The following is a 12,273-nucleotide window of genomic DNA, read 5'->3' on the forward strand; positions in this document are numbered from 1 at the left end:
TTAGGATATTTGGGTTTAAATCATTACATTTGGAGCCAGATGCTGACTTGTCAATCGCCCTTCTTTCTTTCATCTTTTTCTTTCTCTGCTATCAGCTCCAATGCTGTTTCTCTCTTCTTCATCTCTCTTTCAAGTAGTGAAAGGACACCCATGCACGCACACACACTACAACATATGTGCATTGTCACACTTTGATAAATTTAAAAACACCCCTTAAATAGATGGTTGACCTTCACTGTTCACAAGGGGTAACAGTTAATGGCCCAGACTCTGAAGCCCACTGTCAGTAGTTAGATTGTGGCTCTGGGACCTTTAGCATATTTTGTAATCTCCCTATATTTTTTCTCATCTGTAGAATGGTATCCATCTTACAGGGTTGTGTAAAGAATTAATGATTTATAAAAAGCCTTTAGAATGGTGTCTGGTGCTCTAATTGTAAATATTATGTAGTTGTTAGCTATTATTAAGCTCTCCTGGAAGCAAATGGACACTTGGAGGCATTAAACTCTGCCTGATATTCCAGAAGGCATAAATTTGAGAAACTCAAGTATAAGGGTAGAGGATAAACAGAGATAAAAGATTATATTTTTAAAAAGAAAGACAAAAAGAAAATAAGAGAACAAATCTAGAGAGAAAAAAGCAACAGCAGACATTGATTTTAATGGGGAAAAGTAGGAAGAGAAAAACAAGGGAAAAGAAAAGAAGAAGAGAAAAAGAGAGACAAGAATAAACAGGTGGATATGAAAAGAAAAAGGAGAAAAAGAGAACTGAGAATCAGAATTAGAAAATACTCCATTTACAGCTTGAACCGGGTATCAGGAAGAGGAGTGGAAGAGAAAACAAAAATGTTGGGCATAGAAGTGGGGAATGTAAGGTATTTTCCCCACCAAGGAAGAAAGAAGGGCATAGCCACAAAGTGTAGAATAATAAAAGCTTTATTTAGTAGAGTGCTTCCCGGATGAAGTTCTCTGGTCCAGGAGACAGAGGCCAGAGAAGTCGCGCAGATTCTTCCACTGGGGGGTAATTTATAGGGTCAGTAGGGTGATGGCGAGTTGATATGATGTGGCGAAATTTCATTGGCTGACAGACAGTCGTTCTTTTTCAAAGGGCTCTTGGGAAGTTTCTTTTGGCGCACATAGGTGTGGGCAGCTCCAGCCAAAGTTCCCAGGCCTGGTTCCTCCCATGACCTTCCCCCATTGCCAACCAACCTCACATTCTGACCTATTATGTTAGATAGGGGCGCCACTATTCATCTGGCTACCTCCTGCTGGTTAACGGTGTCGTGGGGAAGGGAGGTCGGAAGGTTGTGGCTCTGAGAGGAGTCGCGTATATGGGTGTACGAGCCTCTGGTTGACCGTGACTCGAGAAACTTCACAGATGTGGTCCTGTAAGGACTTTAAAAAGAGGAGTAAATATGAGTAATATGCTGATAGTTAGAAGAGGACTTAGGATAGGGGAAGCCCAGGTGAGGATGGGTGGCTGCCAATAGGATTTAAGCGGGTTGTAGGAGGAGAGATCCTTGCACAGTTTCTCTTGCAGACGGTTGAGGACATTGATTTTTTCGATGAGAACAGAGGCAATGGTGTCTGCTGTCTCTCGAGAGGTGGGAAAGGCTTCTATCCATCCTGAAAAGGTATCAACAGAGGCTAAGAGATAGCGGAGTTTTTTTGTGAGGGGGCATGTGAGTGAAGTCAATTTGCCAATCCTGGCCTGGCACGTGCCCCCTCAGTTGATGAGTAGGGAAGCGGGGGCGGAGTCTCCCTTGTGTAGAGGCTTTGGAACAGACAGCACATGCTGCGTGTACCTTTTCGATAGTCTGCTGGAGGCCTGGGAGGAAAAAGAGTGGTTGCAAGAACCAAGAGAGAGCTTTTGGCCCTGTGTGTAAGGAACAGTGGATATCAGAAAGGAGAGTTTCAGCCTGTCTTTTTGGAAAGGCAATTCTATCTCCGAGAAATATCCATCCCTGGTTGCACATGTCTCCACCTTTTCTGAGGAGGGCCTGTTCTTCCTCAGGAGTGTAAGAAGGTTTCAAGGAGGAGGAGAGAAACATGAGAGGAGAGGGGGAGGCTCCCAGGGTGAGGTCTCAAGCCACCGCATTGGCCCGAGCATTTCCCAAGGCCACCAGGTCCTGAGAGGCTTGATGGCCCCTTCAATGTACCACAGCCACCTCAGTGGGAAGCTGTAATGCCTGCAAAAGTTTAGAAATGAGGGTAGCATTAATTATGGGGGAGCCCTTGGTAGTGAGGAAGCCCCTTTCCTTCCAGAGGGCAGAGTGGCTGTGGGTGATAAGAAAAGCATATTTAGAGTCAGTATATATGGTTACACGTTTTTCCTGGGCCAGACTGAGTGCCCATGTGAGGTGTTGCCCTCTGGCAGCTGTTGGGTTTCTAGGGTGGAGGAGGTGGTGACCACTGCATCCAAACTGCATGTCAAGAGTGGCATGCGAAGGGGAAAAGAAGAGGTCCCGTCCACCCCCATAACTGAGACCCGTGAGGGAACTAGAGGTCCAGAGTGTGATGGCAAAACAGAGAAGGTAGCCCCCGTGTCCACAAGAAATGAGATGGACTCACCCGCTTCTGTAGCATTACTCTGGGCTCGACGAGGGTGATGGGGGTCTTCGGGTCTGGGCCGCGTCAGTCTCCATTAGGCCTAGGAGTTCGAGTGATGGGCCCACCTGGCTGGCTTGGCCTCCCATTTGGGTGGCTTGTAAGAGCCTGTTGCCCAAAAGGGGCAATCACTCCACCAATGACCAGGCTGCTTGCAGTTAAGGCAGGGCTTACTTAGAGGGTGGCCTCAGGCAGGGGCACTGCCGGGACCAGTGACCCTCTTTGCCACATTAAAAGCAAGTTTCTGGTGGGGTTCTTCTTTGTGGCTCGGACTTGGGTCGGGCACCTCCTATGCCTTGCCCCTGTTGCTCTGCCGGCCACAGGGTTGCCACAAGAGCCTGGGTTTGGAGAGTTACCTTCTGCTACATGTGGGCCTGGCAAACAGCCTCGGCCTTCTCCTACTAGCCGTGACCATTAAAAACTTTAAATGCCATGTTCACAGGTCTCAGATTGGGGCTAGGGGGTTGAGAATAAGAGGACGGGGGCTCCTGGGGAGCCTGACACCCTGATCCAGCCAGAAACACTGGAGCCAGAGGCAGGAAAAGGCCAGGCCTTCCTGCAAGAAGATCAGGGTTGGGCCATGGGGTCAGGAGCCCTGCAAACCGGCATGATGGCCAATGGCCGGCGGAGGATGGCCTGACGGAGGAGGGGCTTAAGAACACAGTAGAGAAGGGATGTGCTCCTGGCTGGCAGGGGAGGGGGCTTCCTGGAGGGAAGAGACCAGAGTGGAAGGGGTCTCAAGAGGGGGGCAGGCAGGAGAGGGAGAGAGCTGGGGGTTGGTGAAGGAGGAAAGATCAGGAGTGGAGGGTTTAGCTGAGGTTTCTCTGGCCTAAAAGGGCCTGTGCCGTGGAGCAGGCAGCACAGAGATTAGGATGGGAGCGCAAATACTAGAAGCCCTGAATATAAGGGATCTCCAACCATTTCCTAGTTCTTTGGCAATAGTTAAATCGGTGAGGGTGTTAAAATTGAAAATCCCTTCAGGAGGCCACCTGGCTCGATTATCCAGTGGGTACTGTGGCCTGGCCACGGTGGAGAAGAACAGTTTCTTCTTTTTTAGGGAGGGAGAGATTCCGGATAAGGCAATTCCAGGAGTGTTTTGGGGTCAGGTTTAGATTCCTGTGCCTCTATGGCTACCCTCAGTTCTCAGAGCGATCAGAGATGAGAATTGGTGTCCCGCAACTCAAGCTCTGGCCGCCCACAGTTAGGTAGTGTGGGAGTATCTGAGAAGTCTCCACGGGCACACATGCACTCGGAACGGATAAGAGGTCCCTGACACAGCTGCGATTACGGACAGGGAATCTCGGCAGAAAGAACTGAGGGGAGGCTGGAGGCAGGGGACTTACCGCACCACATGCTGAAGTGGGTAGGAGGTTGGAAGTCCTGGTTTTTCCTCGGAAGAGAAGGGGAGAGGAGTGGCCCCAGCGGGCTTCAAACTCCTCCCCAGTTTCAGCACCAAATGTAAGGTATTTTCCCAGCAGAGGAAGAAAGAAGGGTGAAGGGCGTAGCCACAAAGTGTGGAATAATAAAAGCTTTATTTATACTTGATCTTAGCCAAAAGGCCAAGAAGCGATATTAATAAAAGCTTTATTTGGTAGAACGCTTCCCTGACAAAGTTCTCTGGTCTGGGAAACAGGGGCCAGAGAAGCCACGGAGATTCTTCCGCTGGGGGGTGGGGGGTGGGTAATTTATAGGGTCCATAGGGTGATGACGAGTTGATATGACATGGCAAAATTTCATTGGCTGACAGATGGTCGTTCTTTTTCAATGGGCTCCTGGGAAGTTTCTTTTGGCCTGCATGGGTGTGGGCAGTCCAGCCAAAGTTCCAGGCCTGGTTCCTCACGTGATTGTCCCCCATTGCCAACCAACCTCACAGGGAAACTTGGGACAAAAGTGACAGAGGGGAGAGGAAATAGAAGTGATGACATATAAAATTTCACTTATAGCAACAAACCTTGGTGTAATTAAATTATGGGAACTTCACATCAAAAATGAACACATTCATAATCACTAGGCTACTTTCTCTATCTCTCCTGTTTTAAACTGATTCAGTCTGTCCCAGACTTAGTCCTTAAGGTGTGTCCTGATCAGCGGTCTGCTTTCTGTCTTGTCTGCTCTACCTGACAAGGCCCAGATGCAGTGATGCAGTCTTCACTGCATTGTCACTTAATACTCCAGCCATCAGGTGAAAATTCAGCTCTGGGGAAAATATATTTACGCCCTCTTCCTTCTCCAAACATTTAGAAACCTCTAAGGGAAGCTGGTATTTTAATTTTTTAATTTTTCATCTCAACGGCAGTCCCTCCACCCCCACCACTCGGGCTTTTTTTGGTCAATTTAGAACAAGAGGACAAAGTGATACAGTCCTGCAGGGATACGCCGCTTTTAGAGCTCCAAACTATCTTCCCCACCAAAAGGAATTCATCACCAATTCCTTGGAAACGAGAGGCTGCATCGAGGTTTAAAATAAAATCAGTATTTAAAATTAAGTTTTCTATTAAGTATTATTAAGTTGCCTGTTTGGTGCAAAATAAGTCCCCCTATTTGAGGAAATCGAGCGACCTTAAAGGGCCCTCTAAACAGACGAAGTGAACGGACGGCGAGCGTCTCCTCCTTTTGGGGTGAGTTTGGGCCGCCGCTGCCGCCGCCGCCGCCACCACCACCGGAGTCACAAAGCCAGACGCAGCGCGAGTCCCTGCCCCGAACTCGGAAGACTGCGGAAGCGCGCACCTCGGCCGCGACCGCGACCGCCGCCCGGCGGCTTGTGGAAGCCCGGAGGAGACGCGACTCCCGCAGACACGTGACCTCCCAGCCAACGCTTCCAGCGACCCAGATCTGTCCCCGGAACCGCGCCCGGCAGGGCAGTCTAGGGGACACGTAGCGACGGCCCCAGCTCCTGCTGCGCCCAAGTGTATGTGCGTTCCGTGTACTTTCCCCCTCGGTTCACTTGCCACTGGCAATGACTATTTTGGGAGTCACCCTGGAGAATGTAGACCTTATTCTTGGTGTAAGAAGTAAAGACCTTTGGTTTTATATCTACCAGTATACATCATCCCATTCCTGGCAGCAAGTAGCCGCAGCGGGACATGCTTGACCTTGGCTACGAAGCCCTTTGCCGCTGGCTGTGCCGGGCGTCAGCGCGCATCTCCGTGCACCTCCCGGTAACTCTCACTAGCAGTGAGTCATGTTCGGGGACAGGCTCTGAGGAAAAGGTAGCTCGACTCCGCTGGCCCCTGCTTCCTCTAGCCGGTCGCGGCGGCTGCACTGAGAGCGAGCGCTGTCGCGCGCACGCGCCCAGGTTCCCCGCGCAGTGATGTGGCGGCAGCGGCAGGTCGGATCACGTTGCTGGCCCTGTGCTGGTACCCGTTTGAGACAGGATTAAGGAGGGAGGCTTTTGGAGGTGCCAGCGGTAGTAAACGTGGGCTCTGCACGCTCCCGGCGTCGCTTACCGCACGAGAGGGGGAAGGGAGAGGAAGCACGCAGCGCCACCCCGTGCGCAGAGGGGCTGCGGAGTTCAGCGGGAGACTGATAATGCTGCATTGCTTTTCCGCGGTAGCCCCTCGCCTGCCACCTCCTCCTCCACCCCTCCCTCCCTGCTGAGTTCCTCCCGGTGCACCGGAGGCCCCAAACGTCGTCATCTGCTGTTGTGATGAGTGGCACTGCAATTCCGGCTGCTGCGGGAAGTTTGGGTGGCCCAGGGACACTGTGTGGCCAAAATACACTTGGATTGCGACATTCTGATCCAGTGACATTTTCATTTATCTTAAATCTTTCTGGGAGAGGATTTTAAGTTGTCCCTTTTCAGGGCAATCTCCAACGAAGGCCAAGGGATCCCTCAGGCCACTGAGCAGTGTGCAAACAAGTCTCCACAAATATTCCTTCGAAACTGGAGTTTACCCACCCTGAATTCTCTTTCTCTTTCCTTTCTCTAGTGCAAACCAATAGCACAGTCGGTGGAAAAGCAAAAAGCCACTTTCACGTTTCTGCACCGTAAATGACTGACGGACTGAAGGAGTCACATTTCTGAGCCGAGGAAGCCCTGGCTGCCCCGCACCCTCCGCCCTCCCCTCAGCTGACTGCATCGCCTTTGGGAAGATGAATAGCTTGGCTGAAGTTGTTTTTCCTTTCCGGTGGCCCTGATCAGGTGTCCCCGCCCCCTCCCTTCCTTCGCTTTCCCTCGCAGCCTGCTCCCGACGCCCCCTCCCGGCCTGGCCCCTCCTCCCCCGCCCCCCTCCGGGCTGGACCGCGGATGGTACGTTCCGCACGTGAGCTGGGTGCTGGTCTGGCCGGCGACGCGCGTGCCCTGTGGCCAAACACTGCCCAGAGTGAGAGCAAACTACCAGCGCAGTGGGGCCGGCGCGAGTGTGCGTGCGTGTATGTGCGTATGTGTGCGAGAGAGCGAGCGCGGTGGTAGGGAGGGGGGACCAACTGCTTCACACTTTCAACACTGCACTGAAGACGGAGAGAGAGAAAGACTGGAGACGCACATATCCCCCCAAGACCTCCTAAAGCTACCGTCTCACAGATTATAGAACAGAATCCCAAAAATCGAAACAGAGGAAAACGGACAGCAGTTGAACATGGACGAAGGAATTCCTCATTTGCAAGAGAGACAGTTACTGGAACATAGAGATTTTATAGGGTAAGGTGCACGCACCCTTGCGAATATCTGTCTGGGCTTCAGTTTGAATTTTTTTCTTCTCAAGAAAGTGGTATGAAGCGGGCGAGGGCAGAGCCCTCGAATGGGTGCCTGATGCTGATTTCTGTTTTGCAGACTGGACTATTCCTCTTTGTATATGTGTAAACCCAAAAGGAGCATGAAGCGAGACGATAGCAAGGTAAGAGTAAGTTTCCGATGTTCCCCATAATCTGCCTGGATAGTTAATTAGGACCATTGATTTCACAGCGAAGCTCTGCCTGCAAATATATTCCAGCCCTTGAGCTTCCCAACTGTGAATTTTAAATGGTTTGCTGGATACTCTCAGGGGGAAATTAAACATCATACCTGAATATAAATTGCATTTCAGAGCAGTCCAGAGGAAAGAGGTTTCTTGGGTATAGTTTATCACATAGAATGTGTTTTTTTCGGGGGTAGAGGATATTGTTATATCCAGTAAATCAATGTTTATCCTATTGTTTTCTCTTTTCCATGACTCACGTGTATTAAGGATACCTATAAATTACCGCATAGATTAATAGAAAAGAAAAGAAGAGACCGAATTAATGAATGCATTGCTCAGCTGAAAGATTTACTGCCTGAACATCTGAAGTTGACAGTAAGACGCACATTTTCCTTCTTTGCTACTCTCCGAGGGCGTGTTAATAGCCTGATACTACTTCCAGAGATATAAGAATAAATGTAAATATCAGATGCCTTACAACCTGTGCTTTAGTGTAGATTCCCACAAACTCAGGAGTAGGTGCTTACAACTGAAGGCAAAAACATATATTTCGTGGAAGGCTCAAGAAGTATAGGAATAGTACTTCTTTCAAAGTATTTGCTTAAGTTGCTGTGCTGGGCTGAACGGAGAGCCAATCAAGCCAAATGTGTGTTTTTAAGTAACCAAGTGCCCCATTCTCTTTTGCACCAATGCAGACTCTGGGGCATCTGGAGAAAGCGGTAGTCTTGGAATTAACTTTGAAACACTTAAAAGCTTTAACAGCCTTAACCGAGCAGCAGCATCAGAAGATAATTGCTTTACAGAATGGTAAGTCAGTTCAGGGAGGCCAGTCCACCCCGATGAAGCTGGGCAGCCCACAGAGGAGCAGTGTTAGGACTTGTTCCCCACCCCCACCTCCTTCCGTGGGCCCACGGCTCACTCTCATTTGTGAAATTGTTTATACTTTTCCTTCATTGGAAAGTGCCCATTTCCTGATGCATCCTAGAGGCTTTCAGTAGAACTCAGAGGAATCAGATTTTTTTTTTTTTTTTAAGTGGCGGTTGCACCCTTCACTTTGGTTTTTCAGCTGGGAGTAGAGCGCCCTCATGCTTCCCACCCCTGCCACCTCCCCCCTGCATCCCCCTCGCAACTGGTAGATTATATCACTTGAATACAGAGGAAAAACCGAGATCACTTTAGTCAGTACAGGGCCCACGTGATAAGCAGATGTTTTAACGTCGGTGTTTTTTCTTCTTCCCTCCATTTCCTAGGAGAGCGATCTCTGAAATCGCCCATTCAGTCCGACTTGGATGCGTTCCACTCGGGATTTCAAACATGCGCCAAAGAAGTCTTGCAATACCTCTCCCGGTTTGAGAGCTGGACGCCCAGGGAGCCGCGGTGTGTCCAGCTGATCAACCACTTGCACGCCGTGGCCACCCAGTTCTTGCCCACCCCCCAGCTGTTGACTCAACAGGTCCCTCTGAGCAAAGGCACCGGCGCGCCCTCAGCCACCGCCCCCGTCGGGTCCAAGGCCTCCCCCTGCCTGGAGTTCGCTGGACAGAAGCTGGAGCCCCTCGCCCACTGCGTGCCGGTCATCCAGCGGACTCAGCCTAGTGCGGAGCTCGCCGAGAATGACACGGACACCGACAGCGGCTACGGCGGCGAGGCCGAGGCCCGGCCAGACCGCGAGAAGGGCAAAGGCGCGGGGGCGAGCCGCGTCACCATCAAGCAAGAGCCCCCTGGGGAGGACTCGCCGGCGCCCAAGAGGATAAAGCTGGATTCAGGGGGCGGTGTGGCGGCTGCGGCGGCCGCACTGCTGGGGTCCGAGGCCGCAGCCGCGCTGCTGAGACCCGACGCCGCCCTGCTCAACTCTTTGGTGGCGTTCGGCGGAGGCGGGGGCGCGCCCTTCGCGCAGCCGGCGACAGCCGCTGCCCCCTTCTGCCTGCCATTCTACTTCCTCTCGCCTTCAGCAGCCGCCGCCTACATGCAGCCTTTCCTGGACAAGAGCGGCCTGGAGAAGTACCTGTACCCGGGGGCGGCCGCCGCCCCCTTCCCACTGCTGTACCCTGGCATCCATGCCCCTGCTGCTGCTGCTGCCGCTGCTGCCGCCGCCGCCGCCGCCACCGCCGCCTTCCCTTGCCTCTCCTCGGTGTTGTCGCCCCCTCCCGAGAAGGTGGGCTCCGCCGGCGCGACCCTTCTGCCCCACGAGGTGGCGCCCCCGGGGGCGCTGCACCCGCACGGCCGCACCCACCTGCCTTTCCCTGGCCCGCGCGAGCGCGGGAACCTGGAGAGCTCTGCTCAGGAAGATCCCTCGCAGCCAGGAAAGGAAACCCCCTGAATCCTTGCGCTCCTTTCTTAGAAAGGAGGAAGGTTCACGAGGAATAATAATATTAATAAGTTAAAACACCCTTAACGTTTTTAAGGGAGGAAGTGTAATAGATGCACGCCAGGCTTTAAAACAAACAAACAGGTGTTTTGTGTACATTTGGCGGTCCTGTTTTGCTCATCTTTCACTACCCCACCCTCTACACACTAACATCTCGTTCAGGCCCCACCAGCTGTAGAACGTCTGCGGTAGAGATAGATTCTTTGTTTTTTTAATAAAAACTCCTCCAAATAAGTCTGGCCTTCTTTAGGCCGTGTTCCATTACCTTTTGAAATATAGAACCTAATTCTTGAGGAAGTAAGAAGGGTGAGCCAATTTAACCAGGGTGGGGAAAAGGTGCCCTCGGAATTGACATTGAGCGGGAGAGTTATCTGTCAGTGACTCAAAGCTGTCCTGCTTGCTTCAGGAAGTTTTCTGCAATGATCTTTTAGAATTGAATTTACTCTTCAGTATTTTGTAACGTTCAGCTTTTTAAAAGTCATAAAAAGCTCACTGTTGCAACCTATTCTGAAGTGGTTTGAATGGTATCCCTTAGTAAATTGCACTTGTTTAAAGAGACTCAGAGCTGGGCCATGGTCAGAACTTAAGTCAGGGAAGTAGATGGGTGAGGAAGGCCAGAATCAGTCTTAGTACATTTGCTGGCACTTTAAGAAATTGACCATGAATCAATTGACTCATCTTAATTATATATATAAACATACATATAGAGATAGCATCTATTGCCGCCCTGCCATTATTTAATCCATCATGTTCCTGTTTTTATAATATTGCTGTAAAAATAAAAAAGAATGTACACTGAACTTAAAAACAAAACAAAAATATAAGTCCAAACTGATTTGTCCTGTATTCTATTCAGTCATAGAAGTGTAAGAAAGCATTAAACTAGTCAGTTTTGATTGGAAATGCTATAAAGATTGGAATGAAGTCATGTGAGGCCTTCCTGTCTCCCAGTCTATGTATTTTCTGGAGACCAAACCAGATACCAGATAATCACAAAGAAAGCTTTTTGAATAAGGCTTAAACCAAGACCTTGTCTAGATATTTTTAGTTTGTTGCCAAGGTAGCACTGTGAGAAATCTCACTTGAATGTTATGTAAGGGGTGAGACACAACAGTCTGACTATAAGTGAAGAAAATATCTGGGTCTTTTAGTCAGTTTGGTGCATTTGCTGCTGCTGTTGCTACTGTTTGCCTCAAACGCTGTGTTTAAACAACGTTAAACTCTTAGCCTACAAGGTGGCTTTTATGTACATAGTTGTTAATACATCCAATTAATGATGTCTGACATGCTATTTTTGTAGGGAGAAAATATGTGCTAATGATATTTTGAGTTAAAATACCTTTTGGGGAGGATTTGCTGAAAAGTTGCACTTTTGTTACAATGCTTATGCTTGGTACAAGCTTACGCTGTCTTAAATTATTTTAAAAAAATAAATAAATACTGTCTGCAAGAAACCATCTGATTTAGAAAAATTTAGTATGTGAAGAGAAACTAGAAGTTATCTTTATATTCTAGTATTTTCAGCACTCCGTAAATTCTATGCCTAAATATTGCCACACTATTTTGTGATCTCAAAATTCTTACCAAGGAATAAAAACTTTAATATACGATATGAACTTGTCTAATAATTAAAAAACCATAATGGGTGCTTGGTTAATTTTAAGATGTCTATGAATACAGGGATGAAAGTCATTCAGGTTCTCAGATACACAACTTTATTTGCCATCGGCTTGATATCACACATTTCCAATCTCTTGCCAAGCCTATAGGCTCTGGCTGTGTTCACTAGCTTGTTCCTGGTGTATCTTAATGAAAAGTGCAAAAGAAAAAACTACAAATCACTTGTGCGATTTGTTTATGTTAGACCCAACTGGTTAATATTTTATGACTGATGAATTTTTCACTTTTCATTTTCAACACCAGATAGCCTGGTGTGTTTCTCTTTCACTGGGCCCAGTATAAATATGCTCCCACGGAGGGGTGCTAAATTTCACATTATTTTTTTAGCTCTTTAACCTTTATAAAGAATTCACTTACGGGGACTTCATCATGGAATTCAAAGAACAGGAATCATTTCTAGACTTTCCTGAAATTTACAATCAAATTTGTGATTTGCTATAAACTGTGAAGGAGTGTCAATTTTTAGTTTCAGTAATTTCTTCACAAACCCCTTGATTTTTGAAAAGTGTTAAAATAATAGTAAAAATTTATGAGCTATAGAAAAAGTGCTCCCTCTGCTGACATTATGGCAACAGAACTACAAGTCAGAAAGTGGAGCCGGAAGGAACTTTAGAGATTGGCTTGTCCAGCCCCCTACATTTTATAATACAAAGGAAATGAAGCCCAGAGATATCAGATATCTCCCTAAGGTCACACACCTACCTGGAGCCAGCATTAGAGGCCA

General features: G+C 48.8%; 1 protein-coding gene and 1 long non-coding RNA gene across 2 annotated transcripts; one reads left to right on the top strand and one right to left on the bottom strand.

Annotated features, from left to right (window-relative positions):
* Positions 1-1,028: 1,028 nt before the first annotated feature.
* Positions 1,029-9,793, bottom strand: LOC136384083 (uncharacterized). The gene is made up of 4 exons (XR_010747523.1): positions 9,735-9,793; positions 3,950-3,996; positions 2,571-2,649; positions 1,029-1,385 (listed from the first exon to the last, which is right to left on the bottom strand). It is a non-coding gene; the product is annotated as an uncharacterized lncRNA (long non-coding RNA).
* On the top strand, positions 5,825-11,326 carry BHLHE41 (basic helix-loop-helix family member e41). Its single transcript, XM_066354135.1, has 5 exons — positions 5,825-7,245; positions 7,378-7,441; positions 7,772-7,879; positions 8,200-8,311; positions 8,755-11,326. The coding sequence occupies exons 1-5, from the start codon at positions 7,184-7,186 to the stop codon at positions 9,819-9,821; spliced, it is 1,413 nt and encodes a 470-aa protein (XP_066210232.1). The 5' UTR covers positions 5,825-7,183; the 3' UTR covers positions 9,822-11,326.
* The last annotated feature ends 947 nt before the right edge of the window (positions 11,327-12,273 follow it).

Source organism: Saccopteryx leptura, chromosome 1, assembly GCF_036850995.1.
Source record: "Saccopteryx leptura isolate mSacLep1 chromosome 1, mSacLep1_pri_phased_curated, whole genome shotgun sequence".
Classification (NCBI taxonomy): Eukaryota; Metazoa; Chordata; class Mammalia; order Chiroptera; family Emballonuridae; genus Saccopteryx; species Saccopteryx leptura.

Bases quoted from the DNA above. Each gene is read 5' to 3' on its own strand.
- BHLHE41 (XM_066354135.1), top strand. From the start codon at position 7,184: ATGGACGAAGGAATTCCTCATTTGCAAGAGAGACAGTTACTGGAACAT. The intron at 7,442-7,771 runs GTAAGAGTAAGT...ACGTGTATTAAG, and splicing joins TGAAGCGAGACGATAGCAAG to GATACCTATAAATTACCGCA. The intron at 8,312-8,754 runs GTAAGTCAGTTC...TCCATTTCCTAG, and splicing joins GATAATTGCTTTACAGAATG to GAGAGCGATCTCTGAAATCG.